At 46.1% G+C, this 19063-nt stretch overlaps 1 protein-coding gene across 4 annotated transcripts; it reads right to left on the reverse strand.

Moving 5' to 3' along the window:
• Nucleotides 1-872: 872 nt before the first annotated feature.
• On the reverse strand, nt 873-18548 carry LOC122621187 (mucin-17). Of its 4 annotated transcripts, XM_043798998.1 has the most exons (10): nt 18383-18548; nt 15326-15688; nt 3912-5846; nt 3441-3845; nt 3199-3362; nt 2953-3075; nt 2225-2893; nt 1858-2015; nt 1652-1790; nt 873-1438 (listed from the first exon to the last, which is right to left on the reverse strand). In XM_043798998.1, exons 2-10 carry the CDS (start codon nt 15531-15533, stop codon nt 1238-1240), a joined length of 4002 nt encoding a protein of 1333 aa, XP_043654933.1. In that variant the 5' UTR covers nt 15534-15688; nt 18383-18548; the 3' UTR covers nt 873-1237. The 4 variants fall into 4 exon arrangements, with proteins under 4 accessions (XP_043654933.1, XP_043654925.1, XP_043654909.1 ...); XM_043798990.1 differs by having other exon boundaries at nt 1858-2012; nt 3441-5846; XM_043798974.1 differs by having other exon boundaries at nt 3441-5846.
• Nucleotides 18549-19063: the final 515 nt, after the last annotated feature.

The following is a 19063-nucleotide window of genomic DNA, read 5'->3' on the forward strand; positions in this document are numbered from 1 at the left end:
TTAGAAAAAAACTGCATTTTTTATAGTGTTACATGCGATTAATTGATTACTTACATATTATTTTTGTGTAATTAATTTATTTTCTTTAGAATACAGTCAATTAACACCAATTTACTCGATCCAAATAACACGCTGATTGACAAATGCGCACAAGCTTTTGTGTTCACATACACTTATTTCCTAAGAAAAAAAAATCGCGGCACACAATTTTTCTATAACGGTGCTACGAATTGTGAGCAAAGAAGAATTTTGCATTTGCATTGTAAGAACAGAAGGCAAGAGTAGAGTATTGCATACCAATAATAGATTAAAAGCTACGATTATAGAAGATATAGGCTCATAAACAGTAAAAATAATCATACACATATACTTATTTCCCTGAGGTAGTTGCTGAGATCGAGGCGTTATACGGACGGACGAACATGGCCAGATATACATACATACATACATATATACTTTATATTGTCGGTAAAGCTACCTGTTACATACTTTTTAACGAGGCTTAAAGGGTATACCTTTTAATTACGAGTAACGGGTATAAATATATGACCCTAAAAGGCCCAAAAATATCCATGGGTATCTTATTATATCTTATTAACTTTGTTCAATTTTGAGTTAGGAAATACATTACAGAAGGTTTGTTCAAACATAAAAATTACATTTGCTTTGAATTAACGATTTAAAAGTGCGCGCACTCCAACCGTGGCACTACAATAGCTATCTCGTTCTTTCAATGAAGCAGTAGTCTTCCCTCTCTAGTCAACGCATTCACTTACGCAGTCCTAAGTCCCCACGTTAGAGCGAGATAAGGCCATATGCTGGACAGTCTTACAGTTTTAAAATCACTGTGTAAGCTTAAGTCGTTGGTAAATTTAGATCATTTATTTATTTATATACATAAACAGACATTCCTACTATGTGAACTTAATTAGTGTACAGATATTAACATAGTAAGCTAAGCAACTACTTTACGGGTCTTGACTTCCTGTGGACAGCAGTGAAATAATTCAAAGGTTTAAAATAGCTTTAATTGTAATGATTAGTTGTTGTTCGCATCGCTTAAACCTATAGTCCTAAATCTATGTATAGTCCTAAGTCTACTTTTCTCATCCTCAAAAACGCGTCTCAGCTGCAGTCGTCGCGGGGACTGGCAGTGGAAAAGTGTTTTAGTCGCCTTAGTCTAGGTCTAGATTGCATATGTACAAGGTTGGTGTTTTGGGATTTCTTCGGCCAAGGGTCACTTCATGTAGTAGCTGCTAGGAGCTCGCCCGGAGGTGTACGTGCTCATCGGGATGCCCTGGGGTCCCGGGATGTGGCTGTGGCCCGAAGAGTGCGTCACGGACTGATTCTGCGACCCGTACAGGTGGTCCACGCTGGAGTTGCCGATCCCATTTCCGGACGGCTCGTAGTCCACATCGTAGTAGATGCCAGATTGGTTCTTTTCAAAAGAGAGAGAAGGAGCAAATAATTAGTAAGGTTATACATCTATAAGATTTAGGGAAGCTGAAGAAATTTGTAGTAGTTTAATACATGTAAAGGGACTGAATCGAATGCAGTTAGAGACCCGAAAGTTTTCCTCGAAATGATATTCTCTAATGGAATAGCTAGAGGTAGAAAAAATGTAACGAATCTTATATGTTTCGTATCCTACCGCTATGCTGCCATTGCTGCGACTCTTGGGACGTGGCACTTGGAAGTTGCGTCCCAGCAAATCGGCGCGATCCTCCTCCTCGCTTGAACTGGAGTTCTCCAGGGTGCGCATTCCATTTGAGCGGGGACCCAGGCCAAGTCTTCTAAGTCAAAGAAAAGCATACTCAGTAGGGGTTATACATTTAGTTTAACCACGGCGATTCATACCTGGGCAATGGCACTGGAGGAGCCAGAGTGGCACTGGGATGCATTTGCATGGTGCTCTGAAGAGACATCCCGCCCAGGGTGCCCATTCCCATGGCGCCCAGGTTCGGGTAGGCAAACATCGCCGATGAAGGTCTAGTGGGCCCGATGGGCTCAGCCTGCTGGTACAGATCATTGAATAGTAATTAGTATTCGTAAAGCACAAGGTGGCAAGGTATTAGAAATCTCATCCGGAAAATGTCATCCCTAAGTATGTGCAGAAGCTGTTTACAAGTCAGAAAACCTCCAACAGCTCCGAACATCTTTAGATTTTCAGAGTCTCCGTCCATAAAATCAACTTTTACTCCACGGCTGAGTGCCAGATACCTACCCCGTAGTGGTTCGTCTGGGCCATGACGTCGGCTATCTGGGCCCACCGCATGCGGTCTTCCAGAGTCACCTGGTAGCCGGCCTGTGGCAATCCAGCGGACTTAAGGGGTGCGGTGTTCATGTATCCAAACACTGGTGAACCCATGGCGTTCTTCTGTTCGCGTTGCCAGCGCCGCGACCACATGATCAGGCACACTAGGGTCAGGACGATGATGATTATGGCCGCCACGGAGGCGCCGATAGCCACGCCCAACACCTCGCCGTCGATTTCGCACTGGGCGCCATAGTGACTGGAGTCGCAGGTGCACACCTGAGCACCATCCTCTCCGTAGCTGCAGGTGCCGTGGTTGTTGCAGACGGAGTCGGCGCAGGCCTGGCACTCGCGTCCAGATCGCGCCGGCTGGTCAGCCCACGGATCACGAAGTCCTGCCTCGCAGACGCAGCGGAAGCTGCCCCAGGTGTTGCTGCAACTGGCGCCGGGATGACAGTCATTCAGCTCCGGTGACAGACACTCATCCAGATCCTGCAGAGCCGACACAGCACCCTCCGGGGAGCTCACGTACAGCACGGAGTTGCCGATGTTGTTGTTCCGCCGGTGAAGCACACCCAGAAGATGCTTTTGAACGTCACTGCGCAGATTGGGTCGCAATGTTTCCACACTTTCATCCAGCTGGAGGAGTAGAAATATAATCAGTGGGATACCATGGGCACTTCCTGGATAATACATACCTTGATGGTCATGTTTACGTAGACTCCGCTGCCGCCCAGATTGGGATCGCCCCGGTAGATGTTGTTCACCTTTGCCTCCATAAACTCGTCCGAGTAGGGCGTCATGGACATGGCAGAGTCCAGCTGGAAGAGGTAACATTTAAGTTATGTCAATATTCAATCGGCCACACTTAAATAAAGCAATCGAACGCTTTTTTAATGAATGCCTATTTCGTGTGTTTTACTCAAATATATACAATAACTAACCGCTCTTATTGATTCGTAACTGAGTTGTCCAAAGGGTTCGCTGTGTTTGTCCATAAGCTTTGTGTCCCACACAATTCGGTGCTCGTAGATTCGGTCCACGCGCATGCCCAGATGGAAGGAGATGACCCGCCGACATGGCTCTCGATGCTTTCGCCGGGAGTAACCTGAAGAATTCCAATTATATATGTTATATTATATTATATATAGATCTTTCAACTTAGTGCATTCCCATGGAATCTTACCTGGTCTGCAGTGGCAGCTGGAAACGCCACTGTCCGTCTTGCATCGCTCGTGCTGCGCCTGATCGCAGGTGGAATCATCGCCAACGATACAGGTGTCGATCCTTACTGGGGGCTGCGTTGGCCTCTGGCGGTAATGGGGTCTCGTGGGTCCGGCATTCGTTGTGGGCGCTCCACCTTGCGGCTTGCTGTGCCCCTGAAGGTCCACCACCTCCGTTTCGGGCACAACATATCCACCACTGCTCTGTGTAACCGCGTTCGCAGGAGCAGCAGGGGAGATTGATGAGCCACTACCACCACCACCACTGCTGAAGCCAACTCCCGGCGTGGATCCCGCTCCTGAGCCTGATCCAGAGCCCGGCAGCTGGGGTAGACGCGTGGCTGGAGTTGTCTCGCCCGCTGGGGAATCTGTGGGGTCACCAAAGAGATTGATGTAAGTGCGCTTGCCGTCGATCGAGACAAAGCCATCGTCACCTGATGCCGACACGATGATGTCGCCCTGACCTCCGCCCGCCGCATAGCTTCCGTATGGCTTAATGTTGATCGTCTGCTGGGATCCACTGCCTTTGGGACCCGGACCCTGGATGGCGGACAAGGTGACGTCGAAGATTTCCCCGTAGCCGGGTGGCAGATGCTGGCGAGTGGGCTGCACCGCTGGCAAAGGAAGGGTCTGCTGGGCGGGTGGTCGCTGGATAGGTGGGCGAGGCCGACTGCCGGGCTTAAACTCAGGATCATCAAGAACTATCCCAGGACGGGGATGGTAGGGGGCGAGCGGAGAGGCATTGGTGTTATTGGCATTGGAACTATTAGGCGACACACTTTCAGTGGTGCTCGTAGTAGATGGCGGGGTAGTGGTTGAGGTAGTGGTTGAGGTGGAGCTGGTGGTAGTGGTGGTTGTGGTGTGTTCTTTGGAGGATGTAGGTTGGATGGCTGAGGCCGGGTTGGAGGACGAGGAGGTGCCCAGCGAAGAGGTGATACTTGGTTCCAGACTGGGTGTTCGATTGGCGGTCATGAATATCACCTCTTCGGTGGAGGGATCCAGACCAAGGCTCTCTGAACTGTCCATGGACATGGGCACATAAGTGGAGGACATGCCCATCACGGTATGAACTACGGAACTGGTCTCAATAATAGTTGTGAAGCCCTCATCCTGAGGAGACTCCTCTGGTAGCTTATTTTTCTCACTTCCTGGCTTCGGCTTGTGTTTCTTCTTAGAGGGATTCGTTGGGAAAGTTGGTGGATTCTTGGTTGTAGACGGTGAAGGGGAAGGCGGTTGAAGTTCATCTTCTACTTCTCCGCCAGTAGCATCCGTATCCTGATCGGACACTTCGATGTACTGGGCATTGGCATCTTCATTGGAGAATTCCGAATCGTATGTGGTGTCGGTGGGCAGCACCACATCATCAGTTGGATGCGGCTGCTCCTGATGATTCTGCTCCTTCTCCTGCTCGTTCTTTCTATCCAGTAGATCCTGCTGCTGAAGAGGCGATTGCACTGGCGGAGCTGGAAGAGGCTTATATTGGGGCAGGGGTCTCCTATTGCCGCCCACACTGGTGGCAATGGGTGGACGGGGCTTGTTGCGGTACCAGGGCGGACGATTGCTCACGAATCCCGGACGCACGGGCACAATCTGTTCGGGAATAGGCACTCCAGTAATAAAGGGTCGTTCCGGACGATCGAAAGGATATGGCGGCGGACGCATGGAAGTCCCGGGCTTCTGAGCCTCGTAGTCGATTGGCAGGTTCTGGGCCTCGGAGATCCGCGGTGGACCCCGATTGTTTATCCTGCTGGCCGAGGGACGCCTTATACCCTGTGTGTTAGCGTGGACATTGACATTGCCGTTCAGCAGCTTGACGATGCCTGTAATGATGTCCTGGATGTCGGGGTTTCCATTCTGGCGCGGACTATGCGGCGCCTGGGTGGCACTGGCTGCCGTCGCTGATGTGACAGTACTGCTCGGACTCGGCCGGATCGGGGACCCCGACACTAGCGGTCGCAGGTCCCCCCTCCCTAAAAAAGACTGCTCTGAGGTGCTGCCGCCTCGCGACAGGGTCTTCCCAGCCCTGATCCCCTGGTGCGTGCGCTCCGGCTGCTCATCCTGGTTGTCGAAAGTACCCGTGGGCTTGATGTTGTAGTGGAAGTACCGTCCGGCGGACACGTCCTTTTCGAGATCTTCTGGGAGGTGCACGTCGTTGGGTCCGATAGGCTGCCGGTCATGCAGAATGGGCGACGCTGAGCGCTCGACTCGCTCCGCTCGCGTTTCGTTATCGTTTACGTCCAGGGGCGATGATTGACCCTCGGCCAGGCCATTTATGGAGTCCGCAATGGTGCTCTCGATCATCTGACGGGCTGGATTGCGGTGGCTACTCGATTTGGGCGAAATCTGTGAGACGCTTTCGTGCTGGCCAGCTGCACAAATTAGTGGACAAATAGGTTAGAATAAATAAGTTAATGAGTAAAAGGGTATCCTAGATTCGTTGAAAAGTATGTAACGGGTAGAAGGAGGCTTTTCTAACCATACATCTATTCTTAATAAAGATCATAGCCCAGTTCATTTGGCCAGGTCCGTCGATAGAGAAAAGAGCGTTGAATTCCAACGTTCCCTTTCCCTCGTATCCATCATCGTATCGACAGAATTTTCACATTGGGGTTTCACTTTTCACTTGCCCATGCACCTGCCCTTTCATTCCCTTCCAATCCCATTCAGCTCGCCCAACCCAGCCGCCACTCCATCATTGTCAACGCGATTCATTTACATGTGGGGAAAACAATGGCCATCCAAAGTCGGGTCGGATCAGTTTCAATCTCTGTCGCAGGCTTGCCAGGCATCATTTGTTTTCGATGTCAAGTCTGAGCCCCAGTCTTTGTCTTTCAGCCCGACCTCTCGGATTCTTTTCACTCTCTTTGCATATAATTGTGTTTGTTTTCCTTAAAAATTGTGGGTTTGCGCACACAGTGTGTGTGGATGCAAGCTGATGGCTTGTATATCTGTCACAATGCGAGGGTATTACTGATTACCCTGGGTACTCCTCACACACAGATGCACAAGCTCTTGGCCACATAGATTGGTGGCCTAGAGCCATATCTGCACTCACTTGGCAACCTAGGAAGAATTTCACAAATTGCTACGTCAAGCGTTGAAAAGATGCCAAGCCGAGTTGTTGTGGCCTCTGATATTCAGCGATTTTCATCAATTCGTCGGATATGGCAGATAAATGAGCAGAGTCCGCCACAAGCAACGTAAATATAGATTGTTGACTTGTAGAATGCAGTTGGCAATCGAATGGGGACAAGCTCCTAAGCCCCCCTTGTCGAAGGCGGAGATCTTGAATAGGCACTCTTATCGCATAGGTTCTGCAATTTCCCACTCTAATCCAGTTAGCAAGCACACAGAGAGAAATACAATCGAATATGCAATCTAAGTGATCAAAGCGGAGTACTTTTTCATGCATTTGCAGAGATACCGAGGGCTTCAAATGATTTAATATAATATAAGCGCGATTGAATGAAAAGACTTATCGATGGCCAGGAGTAGTACATATGGTATATGCGTATGCTACTAATGTGTTCTACAATGTGTTTTAAGTAAACGAGGTCAGAATGAGACTTTTTATTGATTCGCGTTCGGCACAATACACACAATTTGAGTCCATTAATACTCAAGCTGTGTCTTTCCAAACAAACATAGATCTCACAGAGCACTTGAGCGTGACCCAGCTATTCTTTGACACCTTCCGAAGAGATTTATTTTCCGTTGGCTTTCTACGACTTTGTACTTTTCTCTCCCATTTTTCGGGTGTCAGGTGCATGTCATCTTTTGGGCGTTGAGGGGGAGGGCCAGAACAAGTTTAGGTTGGAACAACAATCATAATTCACACTCGCTCGAAGAAACCCGTTTAGCTATTGAGCTTAACCCAATTGCCGAGCTGCATTGGTGGCTCTTTGTGAGCGCCGTGGTTTTTGATTATGTTTGGCACAGATTTTACTTTCCCCTGTCGCTAAACTGGCTTGCCAGTGATTGAAATACACAATATTTGTTTCACTTTCTTCGCGACAGCTATTTGTTGCGATTTTGATATAATTAGCGCTTCCTTTTGGGCAGGCGAAACAAAAGATGGCGACACAGTTTTCACTTTCCTTGCTTCGGATTGTTAATTTTCCTGTTTTCCTTTTCCTTTTGCTTTTATCGATTTCGAGCCTAAGTGGGTCTGAGATTGTGATTTTGATTGGGGTAGCGGTAAAAGTGAGCTGGCGGCTGTGAAACTAGCAGACATGGACAAAACTTGCTAAATGTGTAACGCAATTTGGTGTACGAAAATTGAATTCCATTTCGGAGCGGGGCATGCAACACTTTCACGGCCAGGCCGCAACGAAAGTAAAACCACTTGGTCTCCGGATCTCTTTGTCATTAAATCCAGACGAGCTGGGTTGAATGCACCCGATATGACAACGGCATGGGGACCCCAGCAACAGTCGTCATTAGTTCCAGTGCTTGCCCACACTAACTCGATCACTACTCCGGCGAGGACGCACAACTTGTGCCCTCTCTCTGTCTCTTTTCGGATCTCTACCAGCTCCAGGCCAGCCCACACGGGCGTCCATTCCTTCTGCTTCAAGCCAACGCCAAGCACGTCTACAATTCCACTTAAATTGGCGATTTCAGCGCCTCCAAATCGCCGACAAGAAATCACTTTCTATTCCGCTGCACTTTTCAACTGTTTCCCAACGTGGCCAAAAGCGAAACCGAAATTAAGTCCGCCGGCTCGCCTCTAATGTGGGCAAAGCTGGCGCAGATAATTGCTTATGAAATACGACAATTTTCCGTTTCGTCTTCAAAATTTAACACACGTCCCAAAACATTGCGCATACGACATGTATGCCCTGGCCACTTTGTGCAATTGCGCAGGCGTAGAAGGCTGCCTCGATTATGTAATAATATCATTTAATGGGTTGCTCGAAAGGCAGGCGACAATTCGTTATGTTTTCACCATAAATAGAATTATGTAATTGCTTTTGAATTACAAGTTGTGCCGAAAGGCGAACTTGAATGTCAATAAAATATTTATAGAAAATATAATGTGACTTAATTTTTGCCATTTTATTATTTAAATACCCCTCGAAATATATTTCTTAGGGCCTACCTTTAATAAGCATTTATCTAAGGTATAAAATGAAGAGTTTGAATTCTTTTTGTTTAAATTAAGTAAAAAGGGCTTTATTTTTAATAGACTTTAAACTACATCTATGCAATGATTTGCATTTTTCAAGTAATCCGAACACAATATGATCCATTTTTTATTACATTCAGTCCCATCCCAAGCTCAATCTAGGGAAACAAATCTAAAGTAATCCCAAACATATCTCCCACCTCTCTATTTTTATGGTTTCTATCCTAAGCTTCTTTCATCATTTCGAGTTGGCCAATAAACATAACTCAGGTGCCCAATTGTGAATTCCGTAGACCCTACGGCGAAGACATCCATTAAAGAAGAGATGTGGCCCCTTATCTCGGAATGCCATCGCAGCAACCACGCCCCGAATGCCGAGCTCTAGAACCGCCGGGACGGGCTGGACTGAATCCAATCCAATACAAGGGTCTTTCGGCGATATCTAACGTCCAAGTGAACTATTAAAATTTGATTTAGTGCTAATTGATTTCCTGGGCGTTCGGCTTTCGTTGTGGGCGTCGTGGCCAAGACTGAGGAAGTGGACGCAACCCAATTGACAGGGAAAGCCGTGGAGCAGTGGATTCTAGTGCGGCCTGTCCAGATTGCCCTCATCCGATTCGTGAGAGCTGTGAGTCATTCCTTGCGCTTTTCATCAGTAAACAAATAAAGTATCTCTGTCCCGGGAACAAGCACTTGTGCAATCAAGCCGTCAACTGGCTGGTGCTGTTGCTCAAGAGTCGTGGCACCAACAATTGTCCATGGTAGAACTTGAAGAGCATCTTGGCCAGACTTTTCTTCGTCTATGTGAAGTCGGGCTGAGATGCATGAGCTGCAGTTAACAAAGTGACGACGGGAACGGACACATGGCAGCATCAGACAGCCTGCACTTCACTCGACCCAAAGTAGTAGCTGGTGAAATTGAAGCATATCGCTTGTAAGCTGATTTTCCGTATCCATAATTAGCGGTTTATCATGTTCAGCCACCGTGACCATGACGTTTGGCCTTTGGCATTGCAAGAGAGTTTTTCACTTGCAAGCGCGTGCCTGCTAGTTCGAAATGTTTAAACAGTTATACTCAAATGCATTTTTTGTCAGCCTTGAGAAACAAACTTATTTATATTATATTGACTCAATTCAAATAGTTCTAACCGAGCGACCTAAGCCCAATTGAACCTAAGTCTCTTCGCAATAATTTATTTATTCCCACTTGACCTTGGTTTTTCTCTCGGTGTTCAAGCTGCATCCCTGTATTAGCCCCTCAGACATCACTCCAAAGCGAATGACCTTAATCAAGGTCTAGCTCTGATCTAACCGCCTTTAGCTCGGAGCAAAAGACGAAGCCAATGTCGAGGTAAAGTGGAAGTGGAAGCCAAAGCTAAAGGCGATTGCTGTCCGGCTGCGTTTCTGTTTTGGCCAGGCTTCCGCAGATGCGGCTGCTGCAGCTGGTTTCGCTCGGCTGCCTGCAGTGGGCCGAGTCTAAGCCAGGCCGCAATCCCAAACAGAAAGGGGAAATTTATTGCCTGTTCGCGCTCTGTTGCCTTTAATCGCTGCAGTGCGAAGAAGCTGGAAGAAATCCTCGGATATCAATAGAAAATCCGGGGCAGGCGCAGGGATCCCAGGCCCGATTTAATGGCCCCCACTTATGGAATCTAATTGTCTCATGTGTTTAATTAAATCGCAGGTGGTTGCGAACGTAGCCGAGGCCTCTAATAGCCAGGCCAGAACCATACTAAGCCCTGTAACTAGATGCAATTTAGCTGGCGATAAGCGATCTGCACGATCTCTTGGGGAATGCTGGTAAATAGTTCAAATCGCACTCGGTGCAGCCCCCTAAGCACGCCATGAGAATACTTCAGCAGTCAATAAATTGGCTTGGGTCAGTAACCCAGTGTTGCGGGAGGTGGAGGGGCTCCAACATCCAAATGAACCAATTAAAAAGCTCTCTTGAGAGAGTGGAAATGGAGCACTGGATATGCAATAGCGTATTGGAGACGGAAAACAGACGATGATCTCGCTTTAGGCAATCGCCGGCCAACATTCGCGTCAAATTTTACGCCGAGTTGAGCTGAGCTCGACACATATTGATTTGAAGGTAAATAGATACCTCTCTCTGCGTTTTCCCATAGCAATATTTCTCATCTCTACAGCTCCAGCGAATCTGGGTCATTGTACCCACAGTAGCCAGCTTAACTATAGTCGCCAAACGGAAACTAGTTGCCAGCCAATATGGTCTTAATGGTCTGTGACAAGTTCAGGACTGACTGTGTGTGTGTGTCAAATAAGAGTCCACAACAAGTGGTCATCAGAACCGGCTCTCTACACAGAAAGAATACCACTTTATATACAAACTGTCAGTCAGCCAGCTTTTTATTGGACTATTTTGAACTGCGTGCCGAATAGAAATGGGGAGCTGCGCCAGTGTCAGTGAGTGTGGGTATTATTGTGTCATTTGGGTCTCTGTTTTGTTTTGGATAGTCAGTTAACTGCACCCATTTAACGGATTTTTATGCCTGGTTCTTTTTGTCATTTCTTTTGATTTTGGTTTGTTAATTGAGGTTAGAATGTGTAGCGAAATTTATACACTTCCATCTTAAAGTAGCTAAGTTCGTTGCCTAAGTCTTGCGATGTTTATATGGGGACTAAATAAATATTCAAATATTCGTCGTTCCTAAAAATATCGAAAAGTAGTAATTACCTACTTTTGTATAATATGAAACTTGTTTCCTCCTATTTTTGTTGGGTTCTATTAAATTTATAGTTTTAAAATTCCCTGAATGAGTGTTTAAAGAATAAATCAAATGAAATCCCTAACGGTTGATATTAAGACATTTCCTGCGACATGGGTTTCATGTTTTGTTTTGGACAAATTCACTAGCTGGATCCAAATTCATCAAGAGTATTTCATTGGGAACCGGTTTGCAGTTGTCTCCCAAATAAAATACTGTAAGAGCGTAAAAAGAGAAAAAAAGAATCGTTGATAGCCATTGATAGTCAACGCCAAAGCATGTAAGCAACTCCAGGAAAGGGCCACGACCCACCTTCTTTCGGGCGGCAAGCCTCTCTGTTCTTCCAAAGCACACCGCAGTTTAATCTGGGCCCAAAGCGCCTCAGGACGACCATTAAAGAAGATGAGAGGAAAAAGGTAGAACAAAAAAGAAACGCAAAAAGACATGAATTGTGGATTCAGTTGGTTTTACCTTCCGATGGGTGTGTGTCTAAATGTGCGATCGTGCCTGGCAACTTTCGATGTGCTGAATTTCATGTACAATTTTGGACATCCCGATCCGAGAGCCGTGGCTCTTCTCACGGGAAAGGGAAAGTATGCAGTTATTGATACGGCTTCGGTTTCACGCTTTGGTTGGGCAATCGGAAACCAACTCAAGATCAGTCGTTGCTCGACTCTAATTGAATGGTCCAGTCAGTGTGGGAAAGAGCTGGAGTAAATTGATTTTTGGCGATCAGCATGTGTGCTGATTACCAACTTGAAGCAGCCCATATCGACTGGGTGAAAAGGGAAAGGAAGAACTTATCTGCTCCAAAAAGCAGTCCAAAGCTGTAAAGGCGGGCTGCTTAAAACAAATCTGAAATCAGCCATATGATCATAGGATCGATTTAGAAATTTGGTGATATTGAAGTTGTTGGATTTTTGTGAGACTGAAACTTTTTTCATTACTAGCAATGAAGTCTAAGAGATTATGGATACCGAATAGTGTGTACATAAAAAATTACTGAGCTACATACAAAAAAAAACAAACTCTTTTCCAATCAGTCATTAACATTTTTTCGACCGTTCTGGCATCTGCCATAATCTTTTTTTACCGGCTTCAAAAGTCTTCAAAAAATTCAATTACTATTTGCGTCAGTATTGGCAGTCTGTGAACAGGTGAACAGGTGAACAGGCTACCAAGAATACCCAGAAATTCAAGCCAAGATCAAGAATATGTGAGAAACATGCCGAACGAACCTGCCTCTTGACCTAATTAAGAGTCAAGCGATAAATTTCTGCTCAGCCTGCAACGACGGCGGCTTCTTTCTTTCTTCCTCCTCTTTCGCATCAGGCAGTGGATTTTTGATTATTTATATGTACCTCTCGCTCTTTGGAGCGGGGCAAGTGGGCCATGTAACCGAAATGTGCCAAAAAACAGAATAGAAACTAAAAATGGGAAGGAAAATGGCCTGTGGAACCAGCTAATCTGAAAACTTAATCAGCCCAACAGCAGCTGTGAGCGAAGAAGTGGCTCTCCGGGAAGGGGACACGCAGAAACGAGAGGAAATGAAATCGAAAAACCCATCGGGTTGCGGTAGTAAGTCAGCGGGTTACAGTGTCATAGCTGAGTTCCCCACCGAATCCGATCGAAGCCATCGATCGTCTGCGGGGATTCGCAGACTCAGCAATGCTGGAACTGCGGCACCGGGAGTACGGGCAGAAAAGCCCCAACTCATGGCGCTTTCTATGACACTTTTCCAGTGCCGCAAATGGCTCAATTCGCTCCGAGTATCGTATCGAAAGCCCCGAAATGCCGTTAGCTGGGTGTAACTGTAAACCGTGGCACTGCTGCGCTTCTTTCTGTTTCACTAAGCCCTAACTGCTCACGTCACGAGCAGTCCAGCGCCGCGAGATTCTGTTTTCTTTTAATTAAGCTTGCTGTAAAATAATTTTCACTTCACCCAATTTTCCCGCCCAACTCTATGTAAATTCCATATTCCATTCCCCATGCCCATGCGGCTTATTAGCTGCATGAAAGGTTTTGGCCCCGCTTCAAATGGCCCAGTAAACAGTGCAGTTAGCTTTAATTGATTCCAGCCCGCCGAGAGCTGCCCGCCTCAGTTGGCCGGATTCGTGCAATTAAGCGTTCTCAGTGGAGTGGCACCCTCTGGCGGAGGAAATAGCAGCTATTCGATGGAATGCATAAGTAAATGGGAGCCGTGCCTCGGAGTCCACTCCGCTGTACTGCTGGTGAGGGCCATTCCGCCTTAATTGTACAGCTCGCATGGGAAGTTGGCACTCAATGCGGTTTGGCAAGCCACAAATCTCTCTCCGAGCAGCCATGAAATCCTAGCAAAGCCTTAACTTTTATTTAAAGACTCCAAATACTGGGTAGTAAATGTTTCTTATTTGAAGGCTTACCTTCACTAAAAATGCATCCCAATACTTAAACCTGCTTAGCTACGGATCAAAATATTTCAGAATGCTATTTATTTTCTTTCTTAAAAGGCTTTAGCTTTTTGAATTCTTTTTTAATGGACATAATGTAATGCATAATATTGTCAACTTTGCTTAAGTCATGGGCTGTAACTAATTGCGTAATACGCAATTCATTCAGTTTTTGCAGATTCTGGTTAGGAATGCATACACTTTTCTTTACCTTCGTCATTCTGATTAGTTTTTATGTCCCCAATAGGAGCACCTTATAACGCTTTCTTATTCCACATATTGCGTAAGCTCAGAGTCACCTAACGATTATAAACCACGAGGCTCAATTCATAATAAACTTTAATTAACTTCGATTCACGCACGTCACGCACTTTGAAAGCGACAAAGCGAGGTGGAGCCAAACAAACTGAAAGCCCCAAGACAAGCCCAGCCAAAGTCAATGAATCCGGTATGAATAATCGCAATTGTGCAACTCGAGCTAACCCTCCGTGGGCACTGGCCAATGAATCATAGCCGTGCAGGTTCGATCGGCACTGGAAACCGAGCTGCAGGTGTGATCAACGCAGCTCATGGGCTTTAAAGCCGTTTGAAATGTGTCCCCCATATGACATATCTGGGCTTTTAGTAGGTCAAGCCCGTATTTCAGTGGCAAAAAAGAGGAGCATCAAACTTTACGGCGCGTTCCGCAATTGAACGCACTTGTGCGGGGGTGCTGACACCTCCAACTCAGTACAGTTAGCACACTTCATTACGTTTGGCACAGTTTGAAAGTAGGCACCCAAATACCAGGTGCCCCTTCCCATCCAATTCTCCCCAACTATGCATTCTCAGTAACGCCTAATAAATTATGCAGCAAACTCAAGCTTTCTAAAAGCCAGAAGACGAAAATGAGAAGAACAATCACGTACGAGTGCTGGCGAGGCAGACGCAAGTCTTCCTGAAGCATCTTCATCAAGTGCTGGCACGTCGGGCGAATTCTTCTTATTACCTGCTTTTTGTGAACCGACATTCTTTGGAAATGTATCAAATTAAAAATTAAAATTATGCTCACGTGTGGAAAAAGAGGCTCCTAGTAACTCCGTTTGTAATATCTAAATGCTCGCTTGAGCAGAACCCTTGGGATAATTTGAGATAAGAACAAGTGCGAAAGATGCCCTTGGATGATGTAGTTGTGAAAAAAAGGGATAGAGTGGTTTCAGATGACCGCAAGGTGGAGTGGGTTCTTGTCGCACATTTGGTTTTGAAATAACTTCCAATAGGAATAGCAATAGAAACCATATTTATATACCTATATAGAAGGTAATGCAACTTCCATTGAGGACAAATCCAGAGGATTTTGCAAGAATAGAATAATCTATGCAAAGATCTGTACAGTTATTCGTCTTATCTCAACTTTCATCCTCCCACTTTGTTCAAGCCCGTGAAAGTTGGCTGCGGGCACAGGCCTAGCAATTAAAGTTCAATTTATTAACTGAATGCAAGTGAAATTCTTTTGTTGGGCATGTCACTGTCGTGCTATTCCAGCCCCTTTCCCGTTCAAAAGCCCCCTTCTGGCCAAGACTTACCTGTAGTTTGAACGAGGAGCAGCAGAAGAGCCAATGGCAACGCCGACACGACCATGGCCGTCAAGTGTCGATGGTCTCTTGGCATTCTATTGTTGGAAATTGCTGACAGCCGGGAGGTGCCCCCAACTTCTCCTCCTCCTCCACCGCCTCTGTCTCCGGCTCTACTCGATGGTATAGTGTGTGATGAGTTCTGCGGCTTTCGTCGCATGTTTGCATAAACTACGAGTTCCGCGGGCACACTCTTTTTTTCTTCTTTGAGGGTTATTGTCAGGGGTTTATTTTATTAATTTTCCGTTTTTCGTTGTTTTATTGATCAACCGTGCTTCGGCGAGGCATGTTTTGCTTAGACCGAGTGTATTTATGCTGAAAGGAAGGAGAAAGGTGGTCAAACAGGCGTAAATCTCACAAATAATTCTAAGGTATGTGCCCTAAGTCTTTTGATTTGGAAGAGTGGCTGGCATGCATAAAGCACATAAACTAAAATAAATGATTCGCTTTTTGTGGCTTAAGTGTTTTGTCTTCGGCAAATGTTTTTGCATTGATTGCAGGGAATTGGTTTTTGTCTAATCACACACAAAAGTTTAAGTCCATTGATTTGGTAGAATTTTCCGCACAGTTTTATGGTATCTTTGTTCAAATTTGCGTCTAAAATATTTTGATTTGGACCCTCTTTTTTCTACTGTTCGTTGAAAATGGACATAGATCTTTTCTCTCCTCCCTTCATGGGCCCCAAAAGTTAACAGTTCGGGTTTTGTTGTCTATATTGCGTCAGACAGCAATGGATCGAACCCCCAGTAACCAGCAGTACTCCACAATAGTGGCATTAGCATATACATAAGCAGCGGCTTAGTAAGTCAATAAACCCGGTCGGCTGGAAAAGAAAACAGTTTTAGAAAAACTTCGGTTTTGGTTGCCAGTTACGTAAACTGAAGCGTTCCATTCAAGCCAGTAACTGAACTCGGCGGATTGAAATGCTAATTTTGATTGATGTCCAAGACGGTCAGAAATTCGCTGCAGCGAAAGTCCGGTCTCAATCGGAGGTGCCAGAAAGCCAAAGTGAAATTCCGCACCGACCACGGAGCCATCAACTGGAGCAGATAATCTGTCGCCAGTTATCCGTGCCCTAATCGATCCCAGCTGCCCGGGATTACCCAATGGCTGGCGTGCTAATCAGAAGCCAAAACAAGCCCGTACTGCCAACCGCAGTAACTGAAGCAATTGCCGGGCATTAGATGGAAAGTGAAAGCATCCAGAGCAGCGGCAGCGGCAGCGGCAGTGGAGATAGCAAATAGAAAGGAAAGGTAAAGGTTGCCTCTGCAGCATGCGAGTGAATATAAATGTATATGTGTACGCGATCTCAGACCGGATCGGACCGGTCGGTCTTATGCCGCCTGCAGTTGAGTCATGACGCGAGTCCAGGTCTGAGACTGATATTTTGGCAGATCTTTGCCTTTGGCCTTTGTTAATACCCCATTTCGGTCTTTTAAGGAACCTTGAAATATCAGCCCTGTACGCTTGAAGAGTTCCAGTGAAATAGAAAGTTTTACGTGAGCAGCCAGAAGAGCAAAACCACAACAAACTCTATTTTCTTCGTGGGTCGTTCGCATCTGTGTTTCGGTTGGTTTCTGGGCTGTCATTAAACGACTCCACTTTTCAGCGGATTGTTGAGCTTTTCCATTGAGCGACTCGCCCACGCTGCGGCTGTTTACATTTTCATTGGAATAATTTTTGGTTTTATCAATTTTGCTTTTTTTTCGTCCCGGGCCTGGGACTCTCGGCACCCAGCGGAAGTCGCAGCTGGTAATTAGTTTTCATTTGTTTCGCCTTCGCTCTTCAGTTAAATGACTCATGCGATTTTTCATAAGCCATTTTTTTCAGAGCTTGTCTGTTGCGTAACCGATTTCTGAGCCGGCAAAGAGCCGAAGGAAGGAGAAGGTGTAAGAAAAGGTAGATATGAAAAAGGGAGTTGGGATTTATCGACTGAGAAAGAGAAAATGAGAGTGTTCGAGACAAGAAATCGAAAGTTGCATAGGACCCGATCTTTATGTCTGTCAGGTAAACAAAAGGTAATGTGTGATATATCCTTTAGTACTGCCAACATCCCATTTCCACTCTTTTCACTAAGTATCTGAATTTCCCATTTCCGACTCACCTCAAAGCGTTTCCATTAATCACACGACTGAAATCCCCGAGATTTAATTGATATTTTTGCGTGCAGCGCTAATGCACGTTATTTTGAATTAGATTTTGCACATAAATAACGCCAATAATGGAAAATTTCACCAGTTGGTTAAGGTCTAACAAACTGCAAAACGGCAAGAAAAACCATCTTGAAGATCTGGCCGACGCAGCCAAATCCAGCTTCGGATTCGGCCCAACCGGACCGTGTAACCCAGTGGAAATGCGGTTTTGCGGCTTCAAGGAATGCAAAACGCTTAACTCTGAATAATCGAAAAGCAAAAATCAAGCGACAGCTGCCCCCTAGAAAATTGGCACAAGTGCTCTTGAAATGGCACAACTAACAGTATCAAGTGCTGGAACGGGAACCGGGAGTGGGCAGTATACTGGGTCTTGGACTTGGCCTGGAGCAATGTAGCGGGTCGCGCTGCAGTAGACGGACGTGTGTAGACGGTCCGACAGGTTGCAGCGGACCACGTATCCGGTTGGGGCAACCTGGCGGTTGGGCGAGGCGCGGTGTGCAGCCACGCTGATTCTTGCGAAAAGAGCCCAATTAATGCTCTCCACTCCTGGGCCAGAGTGGCTCTATAATTGGGAGTGAAACGGCGGACAAATTATAAATTGGCAAGCAATTTCACAGCAGCCCAGTAAACAAAGGCCGCAGACAAAACCAACTAAGCCAGCCGAGCAAAAAGGTAGCGCGAAAAAAAGAAAGTTTTTGAAGTTTTCGTTGCTGCCGCCTTGGGGTTCGTATGTATTTTGCTTGTCTACACACACAGACACGCGTAGCATAAATATCATTTATTCGGCATACGTTTACATATTCGCCGTTCGCTTCACTTCGAGAAAAACACTCATTTCTTTCTCTGGCTCACTCACACGCATGCGCAGCGCTGGCCTGAGCCTCCTAAGTTATTCACTTTTCATAGATTCGAACGCACTCACACACGCACATGGGCCCGATGTCGGCTAACCAAGCGATGGCTTCTGCAATTTGTGGCCACAATCCACGCTCACCTACCGAAAACCGTCAACAGGTGCGCACCGTTCGAACGCTCGACTCAAACTGACTCGTGCGAAGCCCGAAGAATCCGCGCAGAGCCAAAGAAACAAGAAACCGGAGCTCTCGGGGCCGCTCTTCGGAAGAGTGCTCGCGAGTGGAAGACTCCCCAGCCCATCTTTAGCTCGATTCTTCAAAATAGGTTTTTGATTTGGTGGTGCAAAGGCAATATTTTGCGAAAAGTTTCCTTACTCTGCATGCTGATGGCATTAAAAATTGTTAAGCTATAATATAAATGTAATTCCATAATTTCCTAGTTTACTATATACCCTATTTATTTAAACACGGCTTGAAGGCCAGAATGGAAAATCTTAAAAGCTTGAGTCATTCATAAATTTTTAGGAAGTGCAAACTGATGCATCACTAAATTATGAAATCGTGCATTCTGGAATGGCATTCCGAGGAATTTTTCAAAGAGTATTCATTTAGTTGTGTTACCCAATGTGCTACATGGATTTTTTTGACTCTGCGAAGTAGTAGAAGTAGCCCCAAATGTCGTG

This window comes from Drosophila teissieri, chromosome 2L (assembly GCF_016746235.2).
Source record: "Drosophila teissieri strain GT53w chromosome 2L, Prin_Dtei_1.1, whole genome shotgun sequence".
Classification (NCBI taxonomy): domain Eukaryota; kingdom Metazoa; phylum Arthropoda; class Insecta; order Diptera; family Drosophilidae; genus Drosophila; species Drosophila teissieri.